This window comes from Urocitellus parryii, chromosome 12 (genome assembly GCF_045843805.1).
Source record: "Urocitellus parryii isolate mUroPar1 chromosome 12, mUroPar1.hap1, whole genome shotgun sequence".
Lineage (NCBI taxonomy): Eukaryota > Metazoa > Chordata > Mammalia > Rodentia > Sciuridae > Urocitellus > Urocitellus parryii.
This window is the reverse complement of record NC_135542.1, coordinates 52,065,580-52,081,591: the sequence shown is the minus strand read 5'-3', so window position 1 is coordinate 52,081,591 and position 16,012 is coordinate 52,065,580. Positions and strand designations below refer to the sequence as shown.

At 44.8% G+C, this 16,012-nt stretch overlaps 2 protein-coding genes across 3 annotated transcripts in view; both read left to right on the top strand.

Annotated features, from left to right (window-relative positions):
- Positions 1–1,130: 1,130 nt before the first annotated feature.
- Positions 1,131–4,058, top strand: Fndc4 (fibronectin type III domain containing 4). The gene is made up of 7 exons (XM_026405682.2): positions 1,131–1,441; positions 1,610–1,753; positions 1,838–1,953; positions 2,196–2,400; positions 2,857–2,946; positions 3,254–3,378; positions 3,566–4,058. The coding sequence occupies exons 2-7, from the start codon at positions 1,660–1,662 to the stop codon at positions 3,599–3,601; spliced, it is 666 nt and encodes a 221-aa protein (XP_026261467.1). The 5' UTR covers positions 1,131–1,441; positions 1,610–1,659; the 3' UTR covers positions 3,602–4,058.
- Positions 4,059–6,095: 2,037 nt separating this feature from the next.
- Positions 6,096–16,012, top strand: part of Ift172 (intraflagellar transport 172) — a 37,521-nt gene continuing 27,604 nt past the window's right edge. Inside the window, exons 1-11 of one of the 2 annotated variants that reach the window (XM_026392624.2) lie at positions 6,096–6,258; positions 9,617–9,760; positions 9,964–10,076; positions 10,823–10,862; positions 11,148–11,213; positions 11,427–11,506; positions 11,706–11,793; positions 12,549–12,763; positions 13,669–13,792; positions 14,208–14,303; positions 15,811–15,972. In XM_026392624.2, the coding sequence (XP_026248409.2) occupies positions 6,220–6,258; positions 9,617–9,760; positions 9,964–10,076; positions 10,823–10,862; positions 11,148–11,213; positions 11,427–11,506; positions 11,706–11,793; positions 12,549–12,763; positions 13,669–13,792; positions 14,208–14,303; positions 15,811–15,972 (1,167 nt within the window). In that variant the 5' untranslated portion in view covers positions 6,096–6,219. Of the gene's footprint in view, positions 6,259–9,616; positions 9,761–9,963; positions 10,077–10,822; positions 10,863–11,147; positions 11,214–11,426; positions 11,507–11,705; positions 11,794–12,548; positions 12,764–13,668; positions 13,793–14,207; positions 14,304–15,779; positions 15,973–16,012 lie in introns of those variants that run through there. The other variant, XM_026392773.2, reaches the window with a different exon arrangement.

Here is a 16,012-nt window from a genome sequence, read left to right as displayed (position 1 = left end):
AGGACCCTGTCAAAAAGTATGGGGGGAGGCTGGGGGAGCTGGGGTGTAGTTTAGTGGTGTACCCTGGCTTCAATCACCAAGACTGGGAAAAGGAAAAAAAAAAAGGTCAATATTGTTTGACATCCCTTGTTTTTCAAATCGTGGAACAGACTCAGAGAAGTTCAGTTAGCAGTTAGTTGCTTAAAATCACACAGTTGGCTGAACTGATACACCTAAAATCTCCAGATATTATACTAGGCCAAAGCGTGAAATAATTTAGGGACTTTCATTTCCTGAATGAATGAAACAACTAACAGGGTGCAAATCAAAAATAAACACTCACATAGTATTATAAGATTTAGAGAGATCTTTCCCCAATATTGTCTCATGTGATCCTCACAACAACCCCATTAGGTTTCATATGCTTTGCTTTATATGTGGAAAAACTAAGATGCAGATTAACCAATTTCTCTAAAACCACACAGAAAGTGGCAGAACTAAGAGACAGGAAGATTTGAGAGACAAGACAGAGAAGACAGAGACAAGAGATAGCCAGCCAGCCATAAGTCTTTGCTCTTTACTTCTCCCTCTAAGACCAGCACTCTTAACAATCTCTTCATCACTGGGTCTTAACATAATGCCAGACACATAGGAGATACTTCGTAAATATTTGCCGAATAAATGAAAGAATGAATGAGAAAGCGAAGGGAATCAAATAAGATTATGAATGAGACTTAAAAAGCTGACGCAGTCTACAAGTAATAGATTGTTGAAACAATTATCTCCATCACTCCTCTTCTCAGTCCCCGCCCGCACCGGAGGTGGAATCCCTCCTCCCAACTTGGCTAATTCCTCCCCGGGAAGGAGGGGTTCTCCAGGTGCCCAAGACCCTCGCACTTGCATCTCTTCCCGCGCCCCCGCCGGATCATCGGCTTGAGTCCGGGGAGGAGGGATTGGGGGCCCGGGAGGCCGCCATTGGGAGGGTCGTGGGAGGAGCCCCGAGAGAACCGAGGTGGGGGGGCCGAAGGGGGGATGACGGCGGCGAGAACCCCGGCGGGGCGGGGCGGGCCCTCACGTCCCGGACGGGCTGCGGCGGAGCGCGCGGGGCCAGCTCTGCAGAAGGCGGCGGCTGGCTGGCCGGGACGGTCACATCCCGCTGCAGGGGCCGGCGGAGGGAGCCGCACTGCCCTCCGCACCGGGGACCCAGGCCAGCGGCCAGGCCGCGCAGGCAACGCCCCCAGCTCTGGGACAGACGGCGCGACCCGCGCGGACTCTGGGGTCCGCAGACCGGCAGCCGTGCCTACTCCGCCACTGTCCTCTGCCGGCAACTCGGCCTCGCGCTGCCGGCTTCGCAAGGCCAGTGCCGGAATGGGGTAGGGGCAACGCCAGAGTCGGAGGATGGGCCGCCCCCTGGGCACCGAGCAGCCCCCGGAGGCCTGACCGATCGCGAGGACCGGCGGAGGTGGGTGTGGGCAGGGAGAACCGCGCACTGGGGTTGCCGCGGGTTATGCGGGGGCGGGGAAGGCGAGCGGAAAACCGGGCTGCTGTGGGCCGTGGGAAGCCTGGGAGAGCTGCTGCCCACCATGCGTTCTGGGCAGCCTCTGACCCTCACAACTCCTGCCTCTTCCAGGAGCCCCGCCTGGATGTTAAGCGGATGCTCCAGTGCCCCCTCAACGGACTATGGGGACCATGGCTTCGCTGATGCCTCTCTCCCCATATCTAAGCCCCACGGTCCTCCTGCTGGTCAGCTGTGACCTGGGCTTTGTGCGAGCAGGTGAGTAAAGACCAATGGGGGTGAGGTCAACCGGAGCTGTGAGTGAGTGAAACCTGTTAACCTGTTAACACTGGGCACCCACAGACCGACCTCCCTCTCCTGTGAATGTGACGGTCACTCACCTCAGAGCCAACTCGGCCACTGTGTCCTGGGACGTCCCGGAAGGCAACATCGTCATTGGCTACTCCATTTCCCAGCAAGTATGAATCACCCTTCTGCTTCCCCGACCTGTGTCCTTGGATCTCTGCACATTCCTTCATTATATCCACCCTTTAAATTCCCCTCCCAGAGGTGGGGGAATCTGGGAGCTGGTGTTTCTTGGCTCAAGCTGCCATTTTCACCCTACTCCCTTGGAGTGCTTGGATAGTCCGGAAGCCCTGGTTAAGCCCTGTGGCCAGGAACTGGGGTGAGGCTGCCCTCCTCTCCCATCATCTCCCTGCAGCGGCAGAATGGCCCTGGGCAGCGTGTGATCCGGGAGGTGAACACCACCACTAGGGCCTGTGCCCTTTGGGGCCTGGCTGAAGACAGCGACTACACAGTGCAGGTCAGGAGCATTGGCCTTCGGGGAGAGAGCCCCCCAGGGCCCCGGGTGCACTTCCGAACTCTCAAGGGTTCTGACCGACTGCCCTCCAACAGCTCCAGCCCAGGTGAGGGTCTGGGCTAATGAGTTCTTTGGCTTTTTACCTGACTTATAACCTCATATTTGCTCCCCAAGGCAAGCAATCATCTAGCTTAGATGAATAGAGGGATGATTTATTCATTGTACTGCCAGGAAAGGAAGGAAAAGCAGGTGGGCAGGGGACTGGGTATAGACGCACTGCTAATGAATTCTTTGGGGGAAGGGCTTCTAAGCTTCCTTTCACACAACCTCCTGTCATTTCAGCTGCAGCCTGCTTGAGTGAGTTCTGTACCTGACCTGCAGCCCTCCTGACTATTGGTCTCTAACCACCTGTCCATCAATGGCTTCCTCCCAGGGATAGGCTACCTTACAACTCCAGGGGCCACACTATGATGGGTCCAACCTGATTCTAATCCCCAGCATCTCCATTCTGCAGTTTTAGTGAGTCCTCTGTAACTCTGGAGTCTGTTTCCTGTCTTCTCAGGTGACATCACAGTGGAGGGGCTGGATGGAGAGCGACCACTGCAGACAGGTGAAGTGGTCATCATCGTGGTGGTGTTGCTCATGTGGGCCGGTGAGTAAGCTGCTGGTTGGAGGACCAAGTACTTAGGGTGTGGGACTCAGTGAAGGGGGGAGGTGGCGAAGGTTTTTCTGTTAGGAGAAAATGGAGTGGGAAAAATTACATGGGGAGATGCTTGTTTGAGGGAGGATCATCAAGACAAGTTTAAAGAGAATGAGAGGAGGCTGTTGAGAGCCCAGAGACAAAGACTGCCTGGACACCAGGAATCCAATTTCTAGAAGTTGTGTGGGTATGTTGTTACTCTCAAGGTTGTGAGTGGAGAGGCTGCCATCAAGGCTTAGATGGTATTGTTGTGTTTCAGCTGTAATCGGGCTGTTCTGCCGTCAGTATGACATCATCAAGGACAATGACTCCAACAACAACCCCAAGGAGAAGGGGAAGGGGCCAGAACAGAGTCCTCAGGGAAGGCCAGTGGGAACAAGACAGGTGATATTGGGCCAATGAAGGTGGGAAGGATAATATGGGCCCAGAGGAGCAGCCAGGGAAAGGGATGAGACCAAAGAGGGGCAGGAAAAAGGGGAGAATGGAAGGTCTGGGATGGAGGAGGCCAAAGAGAAAGGATGGCATCTACTACCTTGCTGAAATTAAAGACCCAGGCCACTTTCTTTCACAGAAAAAATCATCATCAATCAACACCATTGACGTTTGAGTGAAGATATGTGAGTGAAGATACAGAACTAGAAGAAAGATGCAGTAACAACCTGGGGATGGGGATGGGGTGGGATCAGGGAGAGTATATAAAGGTGATCTAACCAAGACTCCAGAGGGTAACACACTCCCATGATCTCAAGCTGGTGCCTATCCTCTTTCCACCGTGAGCAGGGACAGAAGGTAGGTCGGTTAGAGTCTGCACCTCCGGACCTAGAGAGCGGATATCAGATGAAGCATCTCCCATACCCCAGGCCCAGGGAGAGTCATTTATTCAATCCTTTCCCATTAGGTCCCAAATAGGGGCCCCATTTCACCTGCATCAGGACTCTTGGCATCCCCAGCTGCTCTCACATCTTGCCTCTGGGCCTTAGAGAGGGGTGTTTCTGTGGGTACTAGCCCTTCCCCAACCAATAACAGGAATCGCCTGGGACTAGAGGCAGATGCTGCACTGCACTACTCCAATGTCTTCCATGGAGCCTCTGGTGCTCCCCCCTCACCTGGCAGCCCCTCCAGCTGCTGGTGACCTCACTCCTTGGACATTTTTCCAATAAAGGTTCTTGAACAAACTGGAGCTGAGTTTATATTCTATGGTACGCTGAAGATAATCTCCACACCTCATCACTTATATTTGACTATACATGGGCATCTCACACCATCACCAACTTGACAGGGGCAGATGTATTGTGAGGCATTTGCTTTAATTCTCTGGTCTGAAATGAGTGTAGAGAGACCAGGAAGAAGGGGCATAGAAAACTAGAGCCCCAGTTTCTTTGCTTTGTTGAATGAGAAGGGATAATACTAGAAAAGACAAAATTCTTCCTGTGCTAATGGAAATTAAGTTATGTCATATGACAGAGCCAGTAACCTTGTCATCTTCACTGCTTACATCGCTGGCCCATCTCTACATCATAATTCTGTTGACTCCTCTGTCAACCCTATAAAAGACTGAGCAGTGTCTTGGGGACTAATGAAAGAGCAGCTACACTAATGGATCCCTCTGTGTTGCATTCTCCTATCCTGTACATTCTTTTGCCTGTTCTTCCTGCCTTTGTCTTTCCCTTCATCTCCATCTCTACCTTTGTTCATTCAAAGTCAGTAATAATTGTAATGCATAAATTTACACAACCTGCCACCATATTCAGAGGAGGAGTTTAGAAATAAAATCGAGGGGGGTTCCATGCCAAAAGAATTATAATTTTGGCTCTATGATGTATTTGTTTCCTGTGAAAATAGGGGCTATCCTCTACTCTTCCCTATTTTCCAAGAAGGAGTTGGTGGGAGTAAGAGAAATACCTGTTGACACAGGTGACTACTGTGGAGGAGAGGCTTCTGAACCCAGAATATGTCTGAAGTGAACATGTGACACTTTCAGGAGAGTTATAAGTCTACTCAATCTTGTATCATTCCACAGGAGGCTTATGAGTAACTCCTTTACTGCATTTTGATCTCTCTGATATGTTACAAGAAATTAAACCAAAAATTTTGAAAGGCACCCTAATCCTAACAAAGATCAAGAAATCAGTACCTTTTGTACTTAACCAATCTCCAACCCCAGGTGTGCAAGCTTTAACCTATCAGGAGACCTCTGGTCTGACACATAAAACATCCTTATATAAGCAGCAATCTTGAACTCACCATTATCCAGTGCCCAAGTAGGGCATCTTTCATTTCCCTGGCCACTGGTTCTAAAACACTTCCCTCAGACTCTGAAAACCATCATTTCTTGGGACAGGAGTGTTACAGGCTATAGTGACCTCGCATGGAGATAGTGAGCTAAGACTCCAGAAGGAATATAAAGAGTATTTAAATCTTCCAGGGCTGGGGATGTGGCTCAAGTGGTAGCGCGCTCGCCTGGTGTGCGTGCGACCCGGGTTCAATCCTCCTTAGCACCACATACCAACAAAGATGTTGTGTCCGCCGAGAACTGAAAAATAAATATTAAAAAAAAATTCTCTCTCTCTCCTCTCTCACTCTCTCTTTATAAAAAAAAAAAAAAAAAAAACCTGTTTAAAATAAATAAATAAATAAATAAATCTTCCATATCTGGGTTGAGTCCCAGTCCCACCCCTTACTGGCTGTGTTAACTTGAGCAAGGGACACCCCTGATATATAAGATAGAATAATGCGATCCTATTTAAAAGTAGCTTTGAGCTTTATCAATATAATGTATGATTAATATTTTGCCCAGTACCACGCAGACACATCCTGTGCAAGTCGGGTTACTTATTTGTGTTTATTCTTTGTCCTATTCGCCCGCGTCACCCACCCCGAGAATTTGAGAACACTCTCAGCCACGCTGAAATGTATCAAAGAGCAAGATGATTGCGAGCCGGGGACTCGCTGAAGGCTTGTGGGTGGGACTTGGTCTTTGGTTTGCATGCAGCAACGGGATTGGTTGAGGAGAGGATTCGTCAAGAATCCTCTCGGGCCCGCCCAAAAGCTCACTGCGCTTGCGCACGCTATTTGCTTCGCCGAGAATCCATTTCGTGACCTTGCGTCGTGCGCGGCGCTCCGGTCGCGTATGCGGCAGCTTAGTCGCATCGGCTGCTTGGCGGGTTGTCCAGGTAACCGCTGGAGTTGTCGCTGTCTGTAGCTTCTGAGAGACAGGTGTGCGTCATGCAGCTGAAGCACCTGAGGACCCTGCTGAGCCCTCAGGTGAGGAGTTGCGTGCCTCTTCCCTCCCCCCAGACGCAGTGCGTTCCTATAAAAGTCGGGGCACTGAAGTTTATAATGATGAGCGCCCGCCGTGCGCAGAAGACTGTAAAGGATCTAGCGATGATGCGGACTCCGCTGGGTCTGTACAGCCTTCAGTAGGCGAGGTGGACCGCTAATCACCGTAGCTTTCCGTACATTTCATAATCCGTTGTACAGCAGGCTCGGTGCTGGGGCTCTAAGGAATCGCTGCCCCTGCCTTCAAGAGCCTCATTCCAGAGGAAGACCTGCACGTGTAGGCCACGAACATAATTCTACACAGAAGGAAATAAGCGCTTTAGGTGCAAACCCGAAAGAGGGAAGGGTGGAAGATTGAACCTTCATTCTGATCATGAAGTTTCGTCGCCTCCAGTTCATAGAGGCTGGGCACTAGGGAAGGAACCCTGAACATGGCGGACAAAGGGTGGGTTTTGGAGTTAAAAGACCAGAATCCAAGTCCCAGTTCCACCACTAATCTAGCCGTATGACCTCTGACTTTAGGCCTTATCACGCAGTTTCTGAGCACTCCACCAGCTTACAATACTAGCAAACTTAGAGACTTGGGTGAGAGTTAATGAAGTAATATACACAAAAGAGAATTGCAAACTGTAAAAAAAAAAAAAAAAAGGCAATGTGCAAATTGATGCACAAGAGAGAACATTCAGAATTGAAAGGGCTACCATAAGGCCAGTAGTAAGAATATCTGTCATAATTGAGTGCTCAATATACACCCAGGCAGCATAACTAAAAATGTTAGCATTGTGATTATAGTCAGACACACATAGATTTAAATCTTGGTTCTGCCACCTACAAACTGTGTATAGAAACTTGGGAAAATTACTTAGCCTTTTTGTGCCTCAATTTCTCCCATCTGTAAAAGTAGCATAAACAGCTCTATCTTGAAATTGTGAGGTAAAATGAGATAATGTGTGTGAAGCACTTATTAAAATGCTACTCTATGGAAGTGCTTGTTAAAAGTTAGCTGCTTAGGGCTGGAAAATATATTGCCTTGCATGCACAAGGCCCTAGGTTCAATCCTCAGCACCCCCCACACACAAAAGTTAGCTGCTATTGTTCTATTCTCTATCTCGCTTAATCCTACAACAGTCCAGTGGGGTACAAAATGTGGAAAAAGAATTAGCCAGGCATGGTGGTGCACACCTGTAATCCCAACTACTTGGGAGGCTAAATCAGGAAGATCACAAGTTCAGGGTTAAACTGGGCAACCTAGTGAGTCAAATATAAAAAAGGAGCTGGATGTGGTGGTGCTCACCTATAAACCCAGCAGCTCTGGAGGCTGAAGCAGGAGGATTGCAATTTCAAAGCCAACCTCAGCAATTTAGTGAGACCCTGTTTGTAAATAAATTATAAAAAGGGCTGGGGATGTGGTTCAGTGTGAAGTATCTCTGGGTTCAATCCCCAGTACCAAAAATAAAGAAGGGCTGGGGATATAGCTTAATGGTAAAGAACCCCAGGATTTGATCTCTAGTAGGGAAGAAGAGGGAGAGAGGGGGCAGGGGAGGAAGGGAGAGAGGAAGGAGGAGAGAGAGGAAGGAGAATTAATTGATTATGGTACTTCACAGAGAATGTGGCATTTGGAAAATAAAAAGGAAATTATAAAAAAAGAAAGTTGTGCTTCTTACTCAGTAAGTTGCTCCAGAATCTATAGTTTAAAAATTGCTTTGTCCTAATGGAAAAATTGGAAATGGATTCCTCCTTCAGTCTCTTAAAATAAGATGATGTCATGATGCAGGTAGGGCCACATGCCCAGGATCAGGCACAGCCATGGAGCACGATAATCAGCCAAAGTTGATGAATTGTCCTCAGCACTTCTAACCTAATGTAATGAAGAGTTGGAGGATGACAGTGGTGGTGGTGGTGTAACCATTTTCTGGCTCTACTTTGGGGTTTGGTCAAAAAAGCCTAATATTGGATGTAAGTGGGTTAGGAGTAAAAATTGACAATGTGTTAAGCCAGAGGTCTAGATTCCATGTAATTAATCACAACAGGATTGAAGCTATTATTTTAATTTTGTTTTTAGTTGTAGCTGGACACAATACCTTTATTTTATTTATCTTTATGTGGTGCTGAGGATCAAACCCAGAACCTCACATGTGCTAGGCAAGCATTCTACTGCTTAGCCACAACCCCAGCCCCAAAGTTAGGTTATTTTGTTTGTGGTGCTGGGGATTGAACCTAGGCCCTTGTGCTTGCAAGGCAAGCACTCTACCAACTGAGCTATATCTCCAGCCCTATTTTAATTTTTATTTCAAGGAGGAAAACCTTTAGGGATAGAAAAATAGAAGACCAGAGCTGGTGGTGGGAGGGTCAGACATGAAAAGAATAATCCATTAGGTGCTGATCACTTCTAACTTGGGCTTCTGTGAAGTGAGTGGTTAAGGAGGGGAAAAGTGGCATTGCTCATCCCAAGTCTCAACTCTAATTATGTAACTTCCCATTCCAAAACTTTCTCTGTCTTTCCATTTACTGCAAAATAAACTCAAACTCCTTAGCCTGTCCTCAAAGATCCATTCTGATCTGGCCTCAGTCTGTTTCCTGCCTTGTCTCTTCTATTCATCTAAACTAAATTACTTTTTCTCATCCAGAATTCACCTTTGCTCATGCTCTTCATTCTATTCCAGGTAATTTCCCTTTCAACTGCATTCATTCTTCAAAATTTTGACCACTTCAGCATAAAATTATCTTGGGCTTCTCCAAATTATTACTGCATTCTGTATGTACTTCTCTTATGGGACTTTTCCATTTCATATCATCTTATGAGATCCTAGGGCTGGGTGTGTCTTACTTTTCTCAGTAGGTGCTCAAAAACATTAATTTAATAAGTAGCTAAAGACTAAAACTTATTAGACCAATTAAATTTATTTCAGTATCAGTCCTGGGATATAAGGGAACAAGGAGGCCATTGCAGGGATAGATTGGTATAAGTGACTTAATGTTTTGTATTATGAGTCTAAAAGCACATTGCTGGGGCTGGGGGTGTAACCCAGTGGTAGAGCGCTTACCTAGCACTAGTGAGGCACTGGGTTCAATCCTCAGTACCACCTAAAAATAAAATAAAGGTATTGTATCCATTAAAAACAAAAAAAGCACATTGTCCAGGATCTGACAGCCTTGGAAACCAGAATGGAACATATGTGTCTTTTTATTTTAAGGAAAACACTGTGATGGGAAGAAAATGGACCAAAATCATAATAAAACTAAGGGAATGGGAAACACTTTTGGCATTCTAGACTAGCACCTGGTGTTTTTTTTTTTTTTTTTTTTTTTTTTTTTTTTTTTTTAATATCCCTTTGCTCTACAGGATGGAGCTGCAAAGGTGACCTGCATGGCCTGGTCCCAGAACAATGCCAAATTTGCTGTCTGCACAGTGGACCGAGTGGTATTGCTGTATGATGAACATGGGGAGCGGAGAGATAAATTCTCCACCAAACCAGCTGACATGAAGGTGAAGAGTACTTGTGTGTACCTTAACCCGTTGAGGTAGCTTTACAAACCTGGAAAACTTCTTAACCTACCTCCTAGCCATCGGCTTAGGAAATGGCCTACACTTCTTTTTCTCAGTATGAATCGAGCCTGTTAGAGCAAACATGTACATTTTCTCCTTATCTCTTTCATGTATACTCATTATCTTTTTCTTTTTACTTTTAGTATGGCAGGAAGAGCTATATGGTAAAGGGCATGGCTTTTTCTCCTGATTCCACTAAAATTGCCATAGGACAAACTGACAACATCATCTATGTCTACAAGATTGGAGAAGACTGGTGAGGGCAGAGATTGGGGCATGGGATGGCCCAGAAAAGAAAGGGAAGGCATGAAAAATGCCTCAGTTGGGGAAGAATAGAGAGGACGGGGAGCAAAAGCAAGGCATGGAAGGCAGAAACTTTCTGGAGTCTGTTGCTGTTGCTTCAGTACCTTTGTCTGTCCCATGTGTTCTGCAATCCTATCCTGAGTAATGAGTCTAAGGTCACCAGAAGTCCCCCATGAGATCCTGACACCCAGTGTGATGTTTTTTTCTTTGCTGTTTTGTTCTAGAGATTTTCAGGGTCTCTCTCATGCCTCCTTTAAGAACTCCTCCAGGGGGGGGCAGGATACACTAGGACCAGGAAAGTTATCTGGTCTTTCCTTCCTTGCCTCAGCATCATTTTTGGCAATTTATATATGGAAGTGGGTTTTTGGTGGGTTTTTTTGTTTTTTGTTTGTTTGTTTGTTTGGTTGGTTTTTTTGGTACTGAGGATCAAACCCAGGGGCACTTAACCTCTGAGCCAAATCCCCAGCCCTTTTTATTTTTTATTTTGAGACAAGGTCTTGCTAAGTTGCTTAGGGCCTCACTAAGTTGCTTAGGGCCTCACTAAGTTGCTTAGGGCCTCACTAAGTTGCTGAGGGTGGCTTTGAACTTATGATTGTCCTGCCTCAGTCTCCAAGTTGCTGGGATTACAGGTATGGGTCACTTCGATACTTCACCCAGTATCGAAGTGGTTTTTAATGTTTTTCTCATTTTATTTGGCAGGGGTGATAAGAAAGTCATCTGCAACAAGTTCATCCAGACGGTAAAGTTCAGACCAGTCCCTGGGAGCTTAACTTGAGCAAAACATATTGATATATCTGCTTGTAAATGTAACCAGGAGTTGGCATTTTATAACATGTCAATATGACTTTTCCTACTGCAAGGATGAAGGTTGCCTGGCAGCTCGTTTGCTTTCCTTCTATGAGCCCAGTCGTGTCCCCTTCTTTCCTTCCCTGTGGAAGACTAGGATGGTAGTGTGTGGTGGGGTGGCCAGGTTGTGCTAAGCCACACAAACAGAGTTACCCTTTTCACCATTTCTTTCACATAGAGTGCTGTTACTTGTCTGCAGTGGCCTGCAGAATACATCATTGTCTTTGGACTGGCTGAAGGCAAGGTAAAGGAGGGAAGGGAGACACGAGAGAAGTGGTAGGTGGAGATAATGGGTCTGGAAAGAGAAATATGATTCATTTTCTCCCTTCAGACCAAGTTGTGTGTTGGGGATAGAGAATACATAGGGACCAGTTTTGTGCATTTTGCTTTTTTTCTTAGGGCCTGGGTGAAATTGAAAGTTGCCTAACCAGACTTGTATCCATTCTTCCATTTTCAGGTTCGTTTAGCAAACACTAAAACTAATAAATCATCTACTATCTATGGAACAGATTCTTATGTTGTGTCACTGACAACAAAGTGAGTAAGAAAGAGAATATCATGAGAGCTTGGAAATGTCAGGATAAAGCTGTTGGAGGTCTAGATTGGGAGATCATAGTGTGAAATATGGAACCACATATAGAATAGGGTTTGACAGAGAAGAGAACTTTCTTGGAGAGACAGAATAACCTCTTCCTCTACTTCTTACCTTTACTCCTTTTCTCTCTTTGTTTTTTAGTTGCTCTGGGAAAGGGATTCTCTCTGGTCATGCAGATGGTACCATCGTTAGGTATTTCTTTGATGATGAAGGCTCCGGAGAGTCACAGGTATAAATAAAGGATGCCCTGGAATAGGACTAAAGGAAGTTTCAGGAGCCCTCCTAGAGGAGACTGGACATCTAAAGCACTAAAATTGAAGCACTAGGGGAAGAGGCTGGAGGATGAGATCTGAGGATCTCAGGGAGAGAAAGAGTTGGATGTGGCCACAGAGAGGAATCATGTTCAGAAAGCTGGAGTTTATTATTTATAAGAAGGGATGATTCAGGTCTGGAGAACCTTAAGACAAAGGGAAATAAAGACTCTGAGGGGAAAGAAAAATGAAAATTATCCTCATTTACATATATAAATTCATAAGAAAAAAGTTAACTGTTTAGAAAAGGACAACATGGATGTTTTGCTCTGTATAATTCAGTATTGTTTGAATCATTTACCCTATAAATTACTCATATAATAACTAAATTTAGCCCTCCTAAAAAAAAGGAGGAACCATATGCTCTCTGTGGGCCTAGACTATATTGGTTAATGTGCAAGACATCTCCCTTATATGGCTTTGCTAGGTTCATATTAGAGATCTCCAGCATGTCACTATTTTGTGAATATGGCCTAGAACTCAAGGCCATAACTTTATATGTTGTGTGTATATATGTGAGACAGAAAGGTAACTTGTGGAATCTTCAGGATTAAGATGTGTTGGGGTGGGAAAATGTTGGAAGAAATATTTCTACAGGGTAGGATGGTCAAGTGGGTTATGAGGTACTGAGAATGAGGAATTTTCAGGGCAGAACCCTCTACTTCTATCTTAGGGAAAGTTGGTTAACCACCCATGCCCACCCTATGCCTTGGCTTGGGCCACCAACAGCATTGTAGCTGCTGGCTGTGATCGGAGGATTGTGGCCTATGGAAAGGAAGGCCATGTGCTGCAGACTTTTGATTATAGCCGTGACCCTCAAGAGAGGGAGTTCACCACAGCTGCAGCAAGTCCTGGGGGTCAGTCCGTTGTGCTTGGAAGTTATGACAGGTAGGTCGGCTTTATGATGTCATCCTCTGCCTCCTTTTCCTGTGAACCCTCTGCTGTAGTCAAATTATTCTGAACCAGAGTAAGAGACTAGTCAGAATCAAGTATATTTTGAAGGAGATTCTCAGATTATAAATCATGCTCTTTCCCCTTCCTGTTTCTACCATGCCTTGGCATACTGGCACTTCTAAATGTACCATTCTTGTGTTTTGTCTCTGTGCCTCTTCCTGGGATTCTACAGCAGAATCATTTCCTATTTCTTTGTGTTGCCATTGCTCCTTTCAGACCACTGGCTTAAAGTTTATCACATTATATTATAGTTTATTGCTTGTGTCTGTGGCTATAATGAAGAATCCTTGAGAGAAGGGCTTATTACTTACCCTCTTATCTCCAGTGCTTAGATTAGCATCTAGTGCAGGATATACAGTCAATGTTTGGTGAATGAAGAAATGAATGAATGAACATAGTGAATATTAACATTAGATAAACAGCTAGGGTCTGGGACCAATCACTTCTTGGGAGCATGATTTACCCTGGCTTTGTCAGTCTTGGTTTCTATCTCCTTCTATCGTATGTATCTCCTCACATTCTTTTCTTTCTTCCCTTACTCCTACCATTTCTCCAATTCTCTTTTTATATTTCTGTACTACTGACTGTTCATTTTTCTTACCTACCCTCATCTGTTGTTTTCTCCACTCCCATCACTCTTATTCCATTACATTTTGCCTTGATTTTTCCCAACTTCCTTTACCACTTTTTTGTCCTCCCTCAGTAGACTGCCTAGCTTGTCTATTCTCTGATTTCCTTTCTTCTCTGATATAGCAAGATTGATTTCCTTCAGTTACTAGTTTATTTTCACTCTTTTGCTCAATGTTCATCTCTTCTAAAAGTCACATACTTCATTTCAGACTTCGGGTACTCAACTGGAGCCCTCGAAGAAGCATCTGGGAAGAAGCCAAGCCCAAGGAGATTGCCAATTTGTACACTGTCACTGCCTTGGCCTGGAAGCGGGATGGCTCAAGACTTTGTGCAGTATGTTACTAGTAGCCCCTTTCTGGATTGGTGACTTTCTCCAAACTAGGAAAAAAAATCCTGCCTACCCTAAAACACTCTCCCTTGGCACTAGAGAATCTCGTCTTTCCTTTTAATTCCAATCTAAAAATCTGGTGTTAAAGCCAAGAGAGGGAGATATATCCTTTTTCAGAGGCTCCAAAGGACAGAGTTTGGTAGGCAGGGCTTATTTCTCCCTCATTATTCCATGCATGTATGATGTCCTCGAGGCCTGTGTTTGCTGCCTCTTTTCTTCTGGACTTCTGAAACACACCAACCCTTTTGTAACAACTCTTTTCTAGATTTTAAAGCATAGATTTGGGGGATGTCTCTAGATAGCCTCTCCATGCCAGTGTACTGTGTGTCTTACATTTTATGCTGTCACTTTCCTTTCTAGGGCACACTCTGTGGTGGGGTGGAACAGTTTGACTGCTGTCTTCGGAGGAGTATTTACAAGAACAAGTTCGAGTTAACATATGTGGGACCTAGCCAGGTGAACACCAAGATCTTGCTTGGCTCTTTCACCTTTTTAACACTTCCCTGCCTGCTAGCCACAACCACAGTATCAAATTTAAGCTTCACTCATCTGACAGAGCTATTCTGAGGGATAGAATGTGTCAGGGAAACTCACTAGCAACCTTCCTGCTATAGTTCTCCCACCACCATATTGTAAGAAGAGGTTTAATCACCAGGCTTAAGAAGTACAGAGATTGCCAGTTCCATCTTCCTTGTTTAAAATGTTGCTGCCTATCCACTATAAACTGGGCAAGTAAACTCTGTTGTTTTAGGACCCATGAATGCTCATATATGATGTTGCAAGTTAATTTGTAGTTCCCCAGCCTACTTTTCTCTTTACCTCTGTTCTTTCCTTCATTTATTATTCACTGGTTCCCTCTTTCTTTTAGTGTCTCTAGAAACATTTTATTCTTTCTATCCTATGTATTAGCACCATTAGGCATTGAGAATATAAATATAATTATCTGTAAGATATTTTCTCTTAAAGAGATCATTGTAGGCTGGTTGTAGCTCAGGGGTAGAGCACTTTGGTTGGCATTTGTGAGGCACTGGGTTTGAACCTAAGCACCATATAAAAAATAAATAAATAAAGGTGTTGCATCCATCTACAACTAACTAACTAAATAAATATTATATATGTATATATATAATATTTATATATATATATATATATATATATATATATATATATATATATATGAAGGCTAAGTGATAGTATGTGCCAAAATGTTAGCAATTCTTTAGCCTTTCAAAAAAAAATCATTATAGCAAAGGACATGTATCAAAAAATAATATTAAAAAAAAGTACATGCTGGACACAGTGGCATACACTCATAATCTCAGCAACTCAAGAGACTGAGGCAGGAGGATTGCAAGTTTGAAGACTCCCTTAGCAACTTAGCAAGACTCTGTCTCAAAATAAAAAATAAGGACTGGGGCTGTTGCTCAGTGGCAGAGCGCTTGCTTCACATGTGTGAGGCACTGGGTTCAATCCTCAGCACCACATAAAAAAATAAACAAAATAAAGGCATGTCCATCCACAACTATTAAAAAATATAAAGGGCTGGGGATGTGACTCAGTGGTAAAGCGTCCATGGGTTAAAGTCCCAGAACCTAATAATGATAATAAGTAATACAGTACTCTCTTATAACTTATTACATGAGAATATAATAACAGTACTCTCGAACTCTTATAAAAAGTTTCCACAAAATGCTATATAAACATAGTGATTGGTTTTACCCAATGGAACTTTCAGAATTGTATGTATTATGAGTAGCAAAAGAGATAATATATGAAAGCATTTCACGAATATTAAAGCTCTGTGTAAATGTAAGGTATCATCATTGCCAACAATGTCCTAGGCCAGGTGAAGAAACAGGTATTAGCTATGTTCAGCACTATGGAGGTGGGCAAAGACCACAACACATTCACACCTCTTTTGGCCTGGGGAAGCCTAAGGAGCTCGGACCTGTCCCTTACCAAGGTGATTGTGAAGAACCTATCATCAGGAACACGGGTGGTGCTCAAGTCACACTATGGCTATGAGGTGGAAGAAGTGAAAATCCTGGGAAAGGAGCGTTACTTGGTGGCTCACACGTCAGACACACTGCTTCTGGGAGACCTGAACACTAATCGCCTCAGTGAGGTAGGAACCAAGAATGGAAGGGTGGGTAATGGGGCATCTT